This window comes from Amphiura filiformis, chromosome 1 (assembly GCF_039555335.1).
Source record: "Amphiura filiformis chromosome 1, Afil_fr2py, whole genome shotgun sequence".
Taxonomy (NCBI): domain Eukaryota; kingdom Metazoa; phylum Echinodermata; class Ophiuroidea; order Amphilepidida; family Amphiuridae; genus Amphiura; species Amphiura filiformis.
Genome location: NC_092628.1, coordinates 14,312,713 through 14,331,455, shown reverse-complemented (window position 1 = coordinate 14,331,455; position 18,743 = coordinate 14,312,713). Strand labels below are relative to the sequence as shown.

General features: G+C 36.1%; 1 protein-coding gene across 2 annotated transcripts; it reads right to left on the bottom strand.

The window, feature by feature from the left end:
• Positions 1-1,948: 1,948 nt before the first annotated feature.
• LOC140157783 (HHIP-like protein 1) lies at positions 1,949-16,121 on the bottom strand. 2 transcript variants are annotated; one of them, XM_072181061.1, is made up of 10 exons: positions 15,997-16,121; positions 15,491-15,654; positions 11,255-11,858; positions 9,230-9,558; positions 7,142-7,271; positions 6,362-6,498; positions 4,817-4,898; positions 3,643-3,710; positions 2,960-3,072; positions 1,949-2,722 (listed from the first exon to the last, which is right to left on the bottom strand). In XM_072181061.1, exons 3-10 carry the CDS (start codon positions 11,842-11,844, stop codon positions 2,660-2,662), a joined length of 1,512 nt encoding a protein of 503 aa, XP_072037162.1. In that variant the 5' UTR covers positions 11,845-11,858; positions 15,491-15,654; positions 15,997-16,121; the 3' UTR covers positions 1,949-2,659. The 2 variants fall into 2 exon arrangements, with proteins under 2 accessions (XP_072037162.1, XP_072037223.1); XM_072181122.1 differs by lacking the exon at positions 15,997-16,121 and having other exon boundaries at positions 15,496-15,829.
• Between the last annotated feature and the right edge of the window lie 2,622 nt (positions 16,122-18,743).

Below are 18,743 nucleotides of genomic sequence, written 5' to 3'. Positions count from 1 at the left end.
CGACTAACTTTCGAAAATTTGCACCAAAAATGGTCAAAAAATGCTGAATTTTCAAAAAAATCCCGATTTTACAAAATACGAGGTTCACTGTCGAACCTCAACGGATTTAGACTGATAAAATAGTGCTTGATAACATGCATACACTTTTGAAATAATTTGAGACATTTTCGTGTTTACGTGTAAAACCAATGACGACGTCAAAATTCAGTCAATCTTGGCCGCCCCCCCTGGCAAGGCCTATTGATTTAAAAAAAAACTTTAATAAAGTGATTCTTACCTTTTCGTCGAGCGATATTGATCACGGGACATTGTTCGTTAGTAATCGTTACTTCTGTTTTCCTTCTTGTTGTATTTCCTTCCTCAACCACCATGCTCGCTGATAATATCCAGTCATATGTCCAGATATGTCGGAAACAATTGGTACTATAATTTACTTTGTACATCGAAGACAGGGATTCATATATATGAATGGCCAAGTGGACCAAAAAACGTGTAAGATTATACGTGTAACCTTACACGTGTAAGATGATATCTTAGATTGCATCTTATACGTGTAAGATCGTGTCTTATACGTCTTAGAATCTAGCGGGATGCTTAAATTGACGAATCATATATAAAGAACCCATATTTAAACCCCAAACAACCTATCATCTTACACGTATTCATCTTCGACCAATGAAATCTCACCATAACATTACTTATACGCGTAAGAATTGCCTATTAGGGATGGACGGTATTCCGATCTGACTGGTACGATGAGTGTCGAATAATCTCAGCCTCGATATCGATCTGCACCGCGGTAGTTTGCGCAAACGTGATTATTTTAGCATCACCTCTTGAAATTTAATTGATATGAGTATTAATTAAATCCAGATAACTGAAAAAAGTAGCCAAACAGTGAGATAATTTCCTGACAGAGATTCGTCATAAAATACACGACATTGTAGCGCTCATACAAATTAAGAAAATACCTCGTTTACGATTTTGGTGATGAGCTCTCCTTATCCTCGGTACGCCGCCAATAATATCACGTATCGTCCACCACTAAAATCTAAATCTTACACGTATAAGAAGTCGTGGGTGTTACAAATCACAAAACGTCTTTACATATTATTGGTTGAAGTTTGTTACGCGTGAGATGATTGGTTGTTTCTTACTCTGTGATTCGTCAATTCAAAAATCCCGCTTCATTCTTACACGTATAAGATGCAATCTTACGCGTATAAGATGCAACCTTACACGTGTAAGATGCAATCTTACACGTGTAACCTTACACGTTTATCTTACGCGTTTTTTGAACTACGACTACTTGGCCATTCATAGGGATAGGCCTAAATCATTGGTAACTTCCATGGTTTGTGCAAACATGCAAAGGTTTGTGTTGAAGATGTTTCCTCTCGGGGCACAAGTAGTTGAATGAGGAGCCGGTGAGGAGCGCATTCTGCCAAATTGTCACTGCTTTGATATTTAAATTACGTGTCTTTATAATTCAAAAGGTAATTGTATTACTCCATGCATCATCTAGAAGATGATTTGAACTAAACACCTGGATCGTAATTCTATAGAAATTTGACATAAAGCTGAGTTAATGTATTTTTCATCCGCACCTGTACAATCATTGTTATTATTACGGTATCAATCAGCAATTGATCAATTTGTAAATGAGCAACGTACCTATTTCTATAACACTCCATTCGTGGAAAATAATGGAGTGATAAAACAATAGCGCGACGTCATATAGGTGTGTATTAAGTCGGTTAATGGCCGCGGATTAGAAATTCGTGAATAAGAAGAATGGCCTTGGCGCTTCGCGCCGCGGCCATTCTTATCCACGAATGTTCTAATCCTTGGCCATTATCCTATACATAATACATGCCCGATTATTAAAAAAATAACGTGTGTTCACGCATCGACTGAGTGCTTTTTAAATCGTAAATCAAATCATAAGTTCGAGCTGCGAATATTTTAATGCGTTAACTTGCTGGGGATAGAATGGTATTGATAATAGATTAAATAACGTAGATATGTTATATCGACTATTCTACAATACAATGTTTGAGAGCTTTATTTTCAGTTGAAATCAGTCACAGTAGAGCGATTTTGAATTGATTAGACTGGTGTCGGCGTAAAGGTTAGTGTTGGCGTAAGTTATCTGAACTATCTCGTTTTTATCCTGAAAGTTATGTTGCGTATACAAATATATAAACGTACATTTGTCTCTTGCTTGATGTAGCTCGCTGGTACGGTAACGGACAAGCATACTTGTATAAACCTGAAGTGACCCAGTAATTCTAATTGGGAGTTTAGCAAGCTTCTCCGGTGTTCAACGATTTATTTTTTTATAGTCAAAGCAATCTTACACAATCAGCAGATGCTAAAACATCATTGTCTTGGTCTTTAATTTTAAGAATGTATGCAAATGAAGGAAATGAAGTAAAATATTTACTTACAGAGGCGAGGCACAATACACAATAATATAATTACGAGTATAATACCATGTATACGAATAAAATGACTCTTGTCTGCCATGTCTATGGACACATTTTACTCACATATTAACTACTGTTTAAAGAAATATATTATTTTAAGGTGGCCTTTCAATTTAAGTTCGAAAAGCATTATATGAAATCAGAAGTCAGAAATCAAAGCACGTCTAGGTCTAGCTTGATATGAGCGGTGTCGTCTCCTTGGCTTCGGTCCCGTCTTGTTTGCATCTGGTTACCTGTAGAGAAAGCATTGCAAGAAGGCCGTGAGTTCGAGTCCCTCGAGCAGCAAATTCATTTGTATTTTATGACACAGGGCCCATGTAATAGCAGATTTATCGAAAGGGTAGCCATGTATAAATATGGTTTTAAAGTTTAAGGTTTTCCAATTTCTTCCGTTTATAAATTTTATTTTATAGTGTCACATCAATAAAACTGAAACATTTCCGCGGAAATGAATAGCTTTATACTCATACCTTCTTTTTCGTCTTATACGCCCTCTTATAAAGTATAATCACAATAGCCACAATAAAAGCAATGAAACTCGTCAATAGTGCTCCTGCCCTGAACGACAGGATAACGTCAGTATCTGAATTTGAAAATGGAAACAAAATGAGGTGTCAAATTTATTTATCAAAAGTCTCAAATACTACATCCTAATAGATTTAGAAATTAAACAATCTACTTCAGTAGAACGTCATCATTTTTTTAAATTAAAACTTTTGCGAGTAAGATAAAAAAAAGTACATATTACGAACACATGGCAATAATTTGACAATTTAAAGGGATTTGTGCAAATATTTTTTGACACATCAAAGGGGTGCGTGAATTTTTTGGCAAACCGAAGAGTGATATTTGGTAAACCATTCTTGAATTCTTCCCGTGGGTCAAATAATTACTGCCGTCTTCTCAACATAGTAATATCATTTTTATTTGCTTCATAGCAAATCAAAGACAAACCAGATAAGAAAAGCAATGACTATTACAGGGATGCAAGCTGATCTGAAGGAAAAGTGCTTGAATCTGGGCCAAAAGCCTCCAAAACGGGCTGAAAATAAAGAAAAGTGCGGGAATTTGGACTTCATGAAAGCAGGAATTCCTGCAAAAGCAGGAAAACTTGCATCCCTGCTATTATATACATTTTAAATTATAGTCTTACCGTGTTGACCTTCCACTTTGTTACTGTTACTTTGTGATGCCTTTGAATTTACGTCACGATGACTTCCTCTAAAAAAACAAACCACAAAAATGATAACGAAACTTGAATAAACATTTGAACATAATAACAACCTGCTGCAGTAACCAACACCAAACATGCAATTACACCACTTGATGCACAGAACTTGGCAGTCAGATAACACACTATGTCCAGTAAAATACACAGTTCGTTGATGGAGATATTTCAGTCTGTCACTTCTTTGAGTTGACAAGACAATCAAGCACTATTGGCTTTCACTGCCGCCTTTGGCGTATTTTCTTTCTCCTACACACAAGAACTGCGAACCGAAGTTTGAAGACTTCACACAATATTATATATGGTAACTTTTGTCCCACTACTGGCTAACATAAATTTCACAGAGTTTCATGCTATACCTTTAAGGGATGGGGTATGAACGTTTGGACAGTATTTATTGTGGGACATTAGAGCACATCAGACATATCGAAATGCATTCTGAATACGAAGAATGTCCTTCTGATATCAAATAATGTTGATTTTTGGAAATTCGCAATGTAATACACATTTTATGGGAAATGATTAAAAATTGATATTTTTGATATTTAACAGTAATCGAAGTAAACTTTATAAATCTGATGATGTTTACTTAAAGTGTATGTAGGTGGGATGAAAAGCCGACGATCAATTGAAAATTTTGACCTTTCATATTGAAGATATGGACTTCCCCCCAAAACACCCCAAAAAATAGGTCGTCGGCTTTTCCTCCCAGCTACATACACCTTAAGAATAAATCATTAGATTTATAAAATTAACTTCGAAGACTGTTATATAACAAAAATGTGAAAAATATCAAATTTTAATAATTTGTCATAAAATTTGTATTATACCGTGAATTTCAAAAAAAAAATAATTATTTGATATCAGAAAGACATTTTTCGTATTCAGAATGCTATTCGATATGTCTGATGTGCTCTCATGTCCCACAAAAATACGCTCATTCAGATCCCTTAATCTGCTGCCAAAATCATTTATTATCCAGGTTTCATATATAATTTGTTACCATTCTAGAATAAACCACACACTAATTATAGCATGGTGATATACATATTTTTTCATGAATATTATGGAATATTTGGGGGCACATAACAACACTCACCCATTGGGGTCCACTATTCTCAAGACTACACCACCAGGATTGCCTGCTCTGGCTAGATCAGTGCTCAGCATGTACACTTCGCCTATATTAATTATTGTTCAATAAAAAGAAAGACTTCATTTTATTATCGTTTACAGAGTGCAATACATGTAGCTATTTTATTATTCAAATATTATAGGATTTTTTCGCGTGCACTATTTCTTTAAAGTAGTAATCATAGATTCGAAATAATCTTTGACTGTCATTATAACACACCAGGTCCGTGACATTGGACCCCGACTCGACTATTACCAGAAATAGGGATCAGAGTTAATAAAAAGTTTGTTAATGGCACAATGAAACTACTACATTGTGTAGGGTTAAGGTAGTACTACATCCCTTGATAAATTTGTGGCTATTTTTGCATTTTTCTCAAAAAATAATAACACACTGGTAACAAAAGTTATGTTTATTATAGGGGCAAGGAATCCAGTTACTACACTGGAATTTCAGTGCCTCAAGACAAGCGGTACGTTATTTATGATAAGAAAACATTTCAAATCTCATTTCTTAACATTATATAATGAACCACTTGTCTTGAATCACTGAAATTTTAGTGAAGTAATTGGATTCCTTTTCTCTATAATATACATAACTTTTGTTACCAGTGTGTAGTTATTTTCTGAGAAAAACGCAAAATTAGTCACCAAAATTATCAGGGGGTGTAGTACCACCTTAAATGAGCCCATCAACTGATAATCAAATTTGTGCAATCCAAATTATTTGCGAAACGAATTCTAGCAATCATCTGACACCAAGTTAAGGGCTGGGGTATGAACGTTTGGACAGTATTTATTGTGGGACATTAGAGCACATCAGACATATCGAATTGCATTCTGAATACGAAGAATGTCCTTCTGATATCAAATAATTTTCATTTTTGAAATTCGCAATGTAATACACATTTTATGGCAAATCATTAAAATTGACATTTTTGATATTTAACAGTACTTGAAGTAAACTTTATAAATCTGATGATTTATTCTTTAAGTGTATGTAGGTGGGATGAAAAGCCGACGATCAATTGAAAATTTTGACCTTTCGTATTGAAGATCATTAGATTCATAAAATTTATTTCGAGGACTGTTATATATCAAAAAAAAAAAAAATATCAAATTTTAATAATTTGTCATAAAATTTGTATTATATCATGAATTTCAAAAATTAAAATTATTTGATATCAGAAAGACATGCTTCGTATTCAGAATGCAATTCGATACGTCTGAGGTGCTCTCATGTCCCAGAAAAAATACTGTCGAAACGCCATAAACGCTCATTCTAGATCCCTTAAGTACTGACATTATGTTACAAGGTCGGTGACATACGACACGCTTAAGAATCAATGTCATAATAAAAGAAATTACGAAATCACGTAGCAACATATACTGCAACATATACATTGTCTTGGAAAGCTTCAGATAGTTTAAAAAATATGTCTCATTTCCGTATTGAGAACATTAACAACAAATGCCACGCATATTTCAAATTTAAAAAGTTTGTAGGTACCTGCTTCGTCTTCTCCAAATGCGAGAATATGGATAGGGTATGTATTAACAAGTCCATCTTTACAGACGTCATCGCTACCGAAACATATGTCTTCCCTGGTCCATTTGTTTTCATTCTCAGTTAATGTAAACATTCTCCTGAAATAAGTTTAAAAAATGGTTCATTCAGCAACATTGATATCCATGCACATGTAACATATACATTCACATAATATGCAAGCATGCATTACGTTACATGTCACTTAAACCATTTGTCATATTCTACCATTCTCTCAAGGACATAAATAAGTCATTTTGGGAACTGAAGGCGTCAGGAAGAATTGGTCAGGGACCTGTACTAATGATAATAAAACATTCACAAAGCTTTTACGACATTCATAATAGCAACAGTGGTGGCGGAAGCATTAAAATTTAGGGGGTGGTGGAAATCGAGGACGAGCGTATTTTATTTCTGCTTTTGTAGGTCTTTTTTATTTTGCAATTTTACCCTATTTGGGCCCAAAACATAGTGTTGAAAAAAAGGAAGATGCACAGGGCAATGATTGCTTATTTTTTTCTTCTATTATTATTTTTTAGGGGGGACCCCCTTGCCAAAATTTTGGGGGATATGTCAACCCCCTGCCGCCCACCCCGCTGCCGCCGACTATGCATATCAATCGTATCAAGAAGTTGGAATCTATAGCCCATACACGATCCAAATTAGTCGATTTTCCTTGGAACTACGTATGAGAAGAAGTAGTAGTACCTAAGTGATGCAACTTTTCACAAGGAGAGGACATACCCATTAACATAATCCCCGAAAATGTATTTTCCCAGCAGGCTAGATGACTGACGCCCTCTGTAAACATAACCACCAGTAATCGAATTACCGACAGTATGATCGTAGACATCTATTGGAAGAACCTCATTTTCTGGGGAGAAATAACAAAATAATTCAATGCATAATATAACAAATAATAAATAAATAAATAAATAAAGTCAAATAGATCAAATTTCTTTAACATTTCACCGCCCAGAAAGGTACTGACATCCTCCATGGTTATGCGTAGTATTGTAAAAAAGAAAAGATATGCACTGGACTCAGAGGATGATTTAAGGAAGCCCCATCATGCACTGTAAAAGTGTTATCACTAGCGTTTCAACTGCCACTTTACTTTTCAAATCCCATTGAACTCTGTGCAAAAGCAGAGGAGGCTTAAAGGCCTTCCTACAATGCACTATGATTGGGAAATTTGATCAATATAACCTAATTTTAAAGGCAAAGTCCCCATTGCCACACACACAAAATGGTAATTTTAAAACTGCAGCCAACGAGCTAATAGTTGAGACTTAGGACTGATATTTGATTTTCTTACAGGAAACATTCATATTGTCCCACTGCATTAATTTTATTCCTAAGTCTCGATGTTATGAATGTTAAATAATAGGATGAAAACACCAGATATTTGCACACAATTCCAATGCAAGGCATAATCAACTGTACCACATGTGTACAAAAGCCAGACATACAAGGTCAGAAACCCCATTGGGTTGTGGGAATGTCTTTAAACATCCTCTGGTGCAAAAGATGTTGTTTTAGAATTGCCCGTGTGTCATTATTAGTTGGTCGATTTCAGATCTAAAGTGATGTATGCATGAAGGATAATTCACACCTTCTGTAGATAACATAAAATGTGAAATCGACCGACCTCTTGAAGGTGTTTTTATTGTAAATATATCTGTCAAAATTCAAATTTCACCATGCACGTGTGTATGCAGTGGGCGGGCAGTGGTGTCATGTTCACTCACACAGCTGTGCTAACCGCAAGACTTGCTGGGAAGTGCTTAAATCATCCTCTGCACTGGACTCGATTGATACAAGTTGAAATCAGCATAATTCTGAGTTAGAACTTGTTACTCATTATCCTTTTCCAGTTTTTCACCCAACTGAAAAAGATAATGAGTTTTTGTGACAGTATTTAAAAAATAAGTGTAACATTTAGTCATTTTGCTTCACAATTTTATACAGGCCTACTTATCTTGGACCGCGAGCATTTTTAATGGTTGACAAGTTGTTGCCAACGTATATGATTGGTAAATAGGGGTTGCCCAATGTGATTCTACTCGTGTTATACTTTTGTCAAAATTGCCGTTTTAATTTCGCAATTTTTCACTTCCGATTGCCAAATTGTCAAACTTATCGTGTGTATTGCGCAGAGGAATGCAGTATCGTACATACTTTGCAGTGACAGACAGCAGACAGATTTTAAACGTGTTGGTCGATAAACGTTAACATTGATTTTGACAAAATCACGATACATAATATTATGATTTTGCTAATGGAGATGAGACAACCCTTAAATACCTATTAACAATAATTATATTAGTTTACCAAAGCTAACATGACTAAAACCTTGTCAACATTTTACCACTGGGATCAAAACAAATGCAAGAGTCATGGTTTTATTTGACATTTTTTCTGGAAAATAAATGCGTTTGGCCAAGAAAATAAAGAACACAAGGAACACTCCGGCAATCACAACATTATGCCTTATGTGTTAGAAAAACAATTATCAAGCATGAATCACATGGTTTTATTTCAAACAAACTCATATTGACCATAGAAACGAATAAAAGCTGCCGGCTCTCTACACGCGATATTCAAAAGTCCCCCGCCGAAATTGCCTGTGGCAATGACGTCATGGTTATTTGTGCTCAATCCATAATGTTGTGATTGCCGGAGACTTCCTTTAAATGGCTGCGATAACAATATCAACAGCAAGCAGCTTTCAGAGTGTTACGTTGATTGTGTGTATTTTCAAAGTGTCTTACTTTTCTTATAGTATACGTATATTTCCCATAATGCAATAAACAATAATACAAAACTTACCCAGATTGTGACACAAATTGACATCGTAGCACTCGTAACCCTCTTTTCCTCTCCATCCATAATTGCCTCCATTCTCAATAATATCCACCTCTTCAAATTTATCCTGTCCAACATCGGCACAGAATATGCGCCCTCTATCTTTACATGTTTCCGGATCACCTCTATCAACAGAGCAGCGCCACATGTTACGGGCACCATAGGCATATATTTCATGTCGTTTGACTAGTTCATCTTCGTTGACGAATGGGTTGTCAGGTGGTATAGCGTATTGTTTGAAACCACCTTGTCTGTCGACGTCTATTCGAAGAACTTTGGCCAATAGTGTCGTGCTGAAATAGATTAAATCAAAAGAAGCTTCGTCACTGTTATAATCTAAAGACAAAACTCTGCAAAAAAAGTTCTGTTAAGGGCTGGGGTATGAACGTTTGGACAGTATTTATTTTGGGACATTAGAGCACATCAGACATATCGAATTGCATTCTGAATACGAAGAATGTCATTCTGATATCAAATAATTTTGGTTTTTGAAATTCGCAATTTAATACACATTTTATGGGAAATCATTAAAAATTGATATTTTTGATATTTAACAGTACTCGAAGTAAACTTTATAAATCTGATGATTTATACTTAACGTGTATGTAGGTGGGATGAAATGCCGACGATCAATTGAAAATTTTAACCTTTCGTATGGAAGATATGGATTTTTTTCCCAAAACACCAAAAAAAATTAGGTCTTTTTGGGAAAAAAATCTATATCTTCAATATGAAAGGTCAAAATTTTCATTTGACCGTCGGCTTTTCCTCCTGCTACATACACTTTAAGAATATATCATTAGATTTATATAATTTACTTCGAGGACTGTTATATATCAAAAATTTGAAAAATATCAAATTTTTATAATTTGTCATAAAATTTGTATTATATTGTGATTTTCAAAAATGAAAATTATTTGATATCAGAAAGACATGCTTCGTATTCAGAATGCAATTCGATAGGTCTGAGTGCTCTCATGTCCCTCAAAAAATACTGTCGAAACGCAATAAACGCTCATTTTAGATCCCTTAAGTATAAAATACAAAAACTAGAATTTCGGGCTATAATATCCAACCGTCAATATTTGACAACTATAATTGAAAACCGAATTAAAAAGTCTAGTTTGCGTATGGCGTCCTGGCAACCTGACCAAAGATGCTGTACTGTGCAGGTCAGCAACCAATCACGTCGCGCCTTTGCCCTGACGTCAGACGCAAACTAGTATTTTTTAATTTGGTCTTCAATTATAATTGGAGCAGTGGAAGGTCACTTTCTGGAAAGCTGGATTGAACAAGTGTCACATCTAATCGATTCCACATCTGGGTCACCTACTACCACTGGCTATATGGCAAATTGGTAAAGTTGACATCAAAGGGAGAAATGGTCGAATATCAAGGGACGTACCTCGTAACTTAAAAATGAAAAGCAATGACTATTTGGACACTATCTGTTATCATTGCGTAAAATTGCCGCCTTTGCATTTAAATGAAAGAGTCAAGACCACCCGCCGTACCATAGATCATTCTTCCAGACTTCCTGTCTACAAGCTGTTATTGCAGCGCGGAGGCGGTCACGTACGTATTTATTAATATATGGGAAACAAGCTGTTAAAGGAAGTCTGTGGCAATCACGACATTATGCCTTAGGCCTATATGTTAGAAAAATAATCATCAAGCACGAATCACATGTTTACCATAAAAATGAATAAAAGCCGCGTCTCTCAACGCGCGATATTCAAAATTCCCGCGCCGACTTGTCTAGTGCAATGACGTCATGGTTATTTGTGCTCAACTGTCGCCAGCCTTCATTGTATTACTGAGACGTCATTGCGCAAGACGATTTCCGAGTTTTGGCTGTTTTTAATCTTTTTATGGTCAATATGAGTTTAAAATAAAACCATGTGATTCGTGCTTGATGATAATTTTCCTAACATACAAATATAGGCATAGTGTTGGGATTGCCGGAGATTTCCTATAAACAAAACTTACAGATTTTGTCCATTTCCAATCTCTCCATGTTGATCACCACCACCTCCGCCGTCTCCCAAGAAAGCATACAAGTATTTATCTTTGCCAAACAATATTTGACCTCCATTGTGGTTCATTTCCGGTTCTTCGACTTCCAGGATTACACGCTCACTGTTGTCATCAACTTTATTAATATTTTCAGCCAAAGTTGTGAATTCTGAAATCCGTACTTTGAAGTACGATTTGCTTGATGTAGTGTAATAGACATAAAGCTTGCGATTTTTTGAATGTTGAGGGTGAAAAGCTAAACCTAGAAATCCTCGTTCATCGTAATTGTCAGGGTCAACAAGAACCTGAGATTGAAGATCAAGAAATGGTTGCTCTATTTTAGTCTTGTCGTTTAGATAAACGTAAACGACACCAATCTGTTCTGCAATAAATAGTCTTTGAGTCTCGTCGTTTGCTGGAATGGCTAACATTGGATCTCGTAACCCGGAAGCAAATTCCTCAAAACATATGCATCCTTTTGTTTCTTGCGTCTGCGTAGATTGAACTACGGTGAGTATAATGGTGAACAATTGGAGAACAATTCTAGCGACTACGGGATCCATGGTTCCTCGTGCAACTATTGTCAAAATATTTCAATAAATCAATTTCATTATACTTTTTATCATTATCATTATATTACATTACATTACATTACATTACATTACATTACATTACATTACATTACATTACATTATACACTCTTAAAACGTGGTCCCCTAAAACTCAGAATATTGTACGTGGTATGTTTGAAAGTGAAGCGGAGTAAAAAAATGATTTCGTAGTTTCAGCAGAAGTAGAAGAAGACACTATAACAATAATAATAGTCTTTACTAATAAAATAATATACTCTGGTTGTCTTTGGTGGTCCAGCTATGCATATCTTGTCCAATAAAATGGATGTTTTAACATATAGTTACCAAGTTACGAGGCTCAACAGACCAGGTCAATTTGCATGTTGTGCAGGGGTTAAAGTTGCTCCGACATTCGTAAAAAAACTGTTCCTCAATTTCAAAGGATTCAGGAAAAGAACAGTTTTTACTATCTGCGATGTGAAGTTCAGATGATAGACTTTTGACCCCAAAACAGCACGCAAATCGACCTTAGACCTTGTGCGCCCCATAACTTCTTTAACTATAGACGAATCCAACGAGCCAAGTCATGGTCAGGATTTGGTCGGCCATCTTTGGTTTCCCGCTAGCACCAACCTGGGGTTTTGAGCACCCGATTGTGCAAATAAAAGCCGCCTAACACCTAGAGAAGATGCAAAGACGAGGAGGGTTAATAGAATAATAATATACAATTAGGTAATCCTGTCGCATCTATTCATACATAGTCCTTTTGTTCATCCATTTGTACATCTATGAATAGATGCGACGGGATTACCTGCGGAATTATCTCTATTGTATTATTCTATTAACCCTCCTCGACCTTCTTTAGGTGTAAGGCGGCTTTTATTTGCACAACTGTTGGAACTGTATTGTGTTGTAAACTTCTTTTGTCTACCTGTGTTTTCGCGGAAGGTGTAAAACGGGTGATGGAATGCAGTTTACAATTTCCGCCAAGGCCGAATCATTTCACATTTTGGATGCATTGTAGCCGACGGGGACCCAACTAAAGGCTGCTAGTCAGGTGTAGGAATGCGTGTATTTGGATTCGTCTACACCTGACTAGCAGCCTTTAGTTGGGTAGCCGTCGGCTACAATGCACTCAAAATGTGAAATGATTCGGCCTTGGCGGAAATTTTAAACTGCATTCCATCACCCGTTTTACACCTTCCGCGAAAACACAGGTAGACAAAAGAATAACACAATACAGTTCCTTTCGACAAAACACACAGCATGGTCTATTCGTTGTTGAAGTGACATAATAATCGGATTAACTATACGCGGTATCTATGCATTGATGTACTTGCGAACAAAAGGACTATGTATATGAATAGATGCGACGGGATTATCTCCATTATATATATTATTAGTTATTATTCTATTAACCCTCCTCGTCCTTGCATCTTCTCTAGGTGTTAGGCGGCTTTTATTTGCACAATTGGACGCTCAAAACACCAGGTTGGTGCTACCGGCTACCCAAAGATGTCCCCGGGAGATGTCCGACCAAATCCTGACCATGACTTGGCTACTTGGATTCGTCTATAGGTCGTACACGCATAATTTGACATGTTTGAAAGTTCACGGTCTCTACTGCTTGGTAGAAAACAAATTCAAGTTCAGCATACCCAAATGAACAAAAATCAGCTGGTTGCCCACTTTTACGCAAACTTTGTGATTTTTCCAAAATAGAACCAGTCTATTAGCTTTGCCGTAATTTAGTCTTACCGTAGTGTGTAAGGGAGATTCGGTATTTGGGCGGTAAGCCGGGCGGTAAGGTTGTTTCGGGGACTCGTTGTAAATTAATCAATGCATAGCTTGCATCAGATTACATGAGATCGGATGGTAACGTTTGCGCAGTATTTGTTGTGGGACATCAGAGCACATCAGACATATCGAATTGCATTCTGAATACGAGGAATGTCCTTTTGACAACATCAAATAATTTTTTTTTTTTTTTTTAAATTTGCGAATATAATACAAATTTTATTTTTTGTCTCAAGGAAAACTTGATGTATATCTTCAATACGAAAGGTCAACATTTTCATCCACTTTAAGTACATATCATTAGATTTATAACATTTATTTCGTGGACTGTTAAATAACAAAAATATAAAATTTCAAATAATCAAAATTAGTTGATATCAGGACATTCCTCGTATTCAGAATGCAATTTGGTGTGTCTGATGTGCTCTTAGGTCACACAAAAAATACTATAGATTATTCTCTCTTGACATATAAAAGAAGCGCCTAACTTATTCATTATAGGCCTATAGGGTTAGTTGCTACAATAATAAATATCTAAAGTGCAAAAAATTACACCGTATGGTCTATGAAGAATAGTTTTCTGTCCAATCAGTTAGCTTAGATTATTGTTAAGATATTTGAAAAAATATAAAAATTGTGGTCAATGTCATCTAAGAAAAGTGTTAGCACACCCTTAGACCCAACTTGATTTATACTTTTCAAATTCCAAAGTTCAATTTGAAACCATATTTCTTTTCCGCGATATTTTTATAAAAGATGTAGAATGTCAACCATAGACCCCAGCAGAAAAATGTGCGTGAAATTACGTTTTTCAACATTATAACATTCACGGCTCGTTTTACAGAGGTGAATGTAATCATGGGCGTTGGTTATACTCGATTATTAAATTGTATTAATTAAAATATGTTTTCAATGCAGAATTTGTTTTATAAGGACATGATATACCACTACAAAAAGTTGATTATTCAACTCATTTAACCCAACATAGATTATTATTGAAAGATACGAGACGTCATCATACTCTCGAGTCTGCCTGTCCGAAATATTAACGCCCCCAAGCAAGGTCACAGCGTCATAACAATACGCTATTTACATAAGAATAGGGACACATTCAAATGAGCTAGTGCCACATCCTGATTTATTGATCCATGCTTTTGCCTAAAATGAGACAAAATTGAAAGGAAATGGGATTTCAACTTTCAATTGAACTTTGGAACGCGATGTGTCACATCCTTTCTCCCGATTCTTCCCCAACTCCAATCCCACAAAAATTGACCCAAAAGAGAAAATTTTATGCTGGTTGTTATCTGCACTGCTAACACTTTTCTTTGATGACTTGAACACAATTTTTTCATTTTTTCAAATATTAAAAAATAATAATCTAAGGCAACTAAATGGGCATAAGTTTGGTATTGACGGCGGCATGGTTCTCTGAATATCCCTTTAATGTTAGGAAAAACAACTTCGAATCAGATCTATCACGCTTCGTTTCGCTCGTTCTGCACGAAGCGTACATGTACTACTGCCCTGCGTACATGTAAATGTAATAGTAAACCTGTGATTGCTTCCTCTCGACTGAAAAATATACGAGATCCCCCCGGTTATTGGGTAGCCGCACCTAAAAAAGGGTTAATCGGGGATATTCGACTTCAAAAACGGGGCCTATTGACAAGCACATAACGTCAATTCTAAAGTTGTTGAGTCCCGGTGTTGAGTGCCCCCGGATATTTCTTTCCATCCAGGCTTCTTCGAGCAAAACTGCAACATTCTGTACCACATTACAACTTTATCTACCTGAAAAGTTAGCTACTAACGTACAACTTTATTATAGACTACTTACCGTACCAAGATAGCTCAAGATACAAATAATCAACGAGGAAAATACATTTTGTGATGTTATGATGATTTGCGTGTCGTAATACTTGGCCAGTATTAGTCACGATTATCGCACTTTCAGTTTCCCACGCGTTTGAACGGGAATTGGATTGCGTACTTTTTCGATGTCTAGTGAGCAAATTTTTTTAATATTTTGAGAAAATGATGTCAAATTTTCTATTCTGTATTGTTTGGTAATAATGTCTTTTGCCAATAGTATGTTTAAAGTTGTAATTTTGTGTTTTTGATCGCAAAGATCGGATATTTTCGTTCCCGATTCGAATTCTGAACCCTTCGCAAGGGTGCCGATTTCGGCAGAACTTTGACGATAATTTTGCCTTTTTGGTCACTAAAATGCTTTCGATCCTTAATTTTGTTTCAACCGAGTCTTAAATTAGCAAGCACAATACGGTTGGTACCACTTTTATATACATTGATGAAATTTTAAAGATTTTTTTTCAAGTTTCTAACCGGCGCAAATCGTTAAGTGTGTATTTCCCATTGACATCCAAAATGGCGTAAGCCAGTCCTCAAGGTACGGCGTATATAGGACTGGCAAGCGAGTCTAGCCAGTATGCCGGAGTACCTGTGCTTTTGTGCCTTTGTACTGTACTATACATCAGGAGGGTGAAAGTGCATAGGAACAATGCCGGAAACTACGTCACGCTATTGTTCGACCTAGGCTACATATTTTTTAACGCATGCGTGTTCGTCGCTTTAGTCTCCTCCACCTTCGCAACACGGTACGTGGAGTGTCTGGAATCGTATACATATACATATCGTGTCAAGCGTGTTATTCAATCAGTCGACCGGTCACAGATTGACCTCGGTTAACGACAAATTGGTTGAACTACATGTTTCCGCATGTAAAGGATTATTACATGTACCCTATCATGACATTATTTGAAAAACTGTGAATTTAAATGGTAAAATATGTAGTCGAATATTAGCAAATTTTACTGAACTAAAACTAGAATAAAATTTCACCCATCAAAAAATAAAGGGTATCAGATGGAAGCTGAGTCTTTCAATTAAATAAAGTTCTGTGTACGTGAAGTCCAATTTGGCTTTAAAATAAAAACTTTTGGTTTAATGGGGTACTACACCTCTCGATAAATGTGTGTGTATTTTTGCATTTTTCTCAAAACCTATTAACACAGTGGTAACAAAAGTAATGTATATTATAGGGGCAAGGAATCCAAATACTACACTGGAATTTCAGTGACCCAAGACAAGCGGTTCGTTATTTATGATGAGAAATAAGGTACCGCTAGGATGTACCTCATTTCCTATCATATTTACTGAACTGCTTGTCTTGAGTCACTGAAATTCCAGTATAGTAATTTGATTCCTTGCCCCAATAATATACATAATTTTTGTTACCAGTGTTTTATTATTTTTTGAGAAAAATGCAAAAATAGCCAAATTTACTACAGGTGTAGTACCCCCTTAACAATACTTTTTGGCGACATATCCCCTCTCATAATTCTTCCAACAGACATAGTTGCATATAGGCCTATGAGAGTTTTTTTGTCCAATACACCTCTGAGTGCAATTGCAATTATTAAGTCAATGCAAGTTGTTTCAAAGTGATTCTCATACGCAGTAAACTGCGATAAACACATTTTGTCATCATACCATTCAAAATTGTAAGTAGCTTTATTCTTGATTCTTGATTCATTATCATCCTTAAAAGCAAATCTTGCTGTCCCGGATGTTGAATGGTGCAGTGCGGTCCAAGTGCAACTTATATACAAAAACGGTGAACAACAAAGGCTGATGAAAAACATAGGGTGCTGCTAAAAACTTGATGTGGGATTTACCACCCGTTAATGGAAGCAGGAGGCTGCAGTCTTCGGATGGCTGGTAAAACTGCCGAACTGAAGCCCTGGTGTGTTGTTGCTGTAACTGCTTCCAATGGTAGGACGTTCCAGATTAGTGGCCCGGGGGTAAAAGGAGTACTTATATGAGTTGAGATTTGTGATGACCTGGTGAAACCGGAGATGATGCAAACCTCTAGCTGGCCTCTGGTTTGGTTTGAAATGCTGGGGTATGGTGATGTTAACAGCGCCATTGAAGATCTTATGAAACATGGTCGCTTGGGCAAGGAGTCTTCTGTCCTCCAGTGTGTCCCATTGGAGTGTGTTCAGCATTTCAGAGACACTTGATGTTCTTCTGTAGTCTCGTACTGCAAATCGCCCATATCAAAAAATGAGACCTTTTTCGGATAACTTCCCGATAGTCACCGGGTAGACACCGGCAAATTTCACATGCAAATTAGATAGGTAGCGGGTGACTACCCGATAAATTTTTGGGAAACAATAGTGGATACCTTTCAGGTAATAGGTACCGGATGACTAGCCGATGACTGTTTTGGGAAACTAGCGGGTAACCACCCGATGACTTTTTTGGGAACCAGCGGATAACTACCCGATAACTTTTCGGGGACCTAGCGGATAACTTTTGGTGACGATATACCTGGTGACCTCTTTGGAGACTTCCTGTTGACCTTTTGGGGAATGCAGAAATACAAATTCATGAGTATGCACAAATTTATTAGGCAATTTAGCTTATTATTTGAATTGTATAGTTTTTGGAGAAATACAACTTTGCAGTCATGGCAGTTGAGCTTGTGCTATCTTGCTATAAGAAACTTGAAAGTGTACAGTGTAATTATTGTAGTTATTGTACACAAATATTCTTCTGATTTAAATTCCAATTAATGTACAACCAAATTGATATCAGCATATAAACATGTATACAGTACCTAAGTGTGATCACATCACTGACACAGCCTATAATTTCTATATCAAATATTATAATTTATTTACAACAAATAGCTTAACATAAAGCTTATAAGTTAATTGACACATTAGCTGATGATTAGTAATTTAATTGACATTAATTTACTGTCAAAATCATGTATGATTTACTAGAAAAGATATAAACTAAACATTCAAATGTGTCATATATTAGGTACATTGTGTATAAAAACTGCATCAATACAAATCATTTCATACAAATTTTCCTACCTGCATTGTCATATGAAATCAAGCATTCAATGCTTTATAATTCCTACAGCATGTTCCAGATTAATTATTAAACATCTTGTAATGTCCTACATGTAAATCCATACATTTTGGACCACAAATAACTTGAATATTCTGTACAAATATATTCCAACTGCCAACAGCTAGCTACTCCATTTTGAATTCATA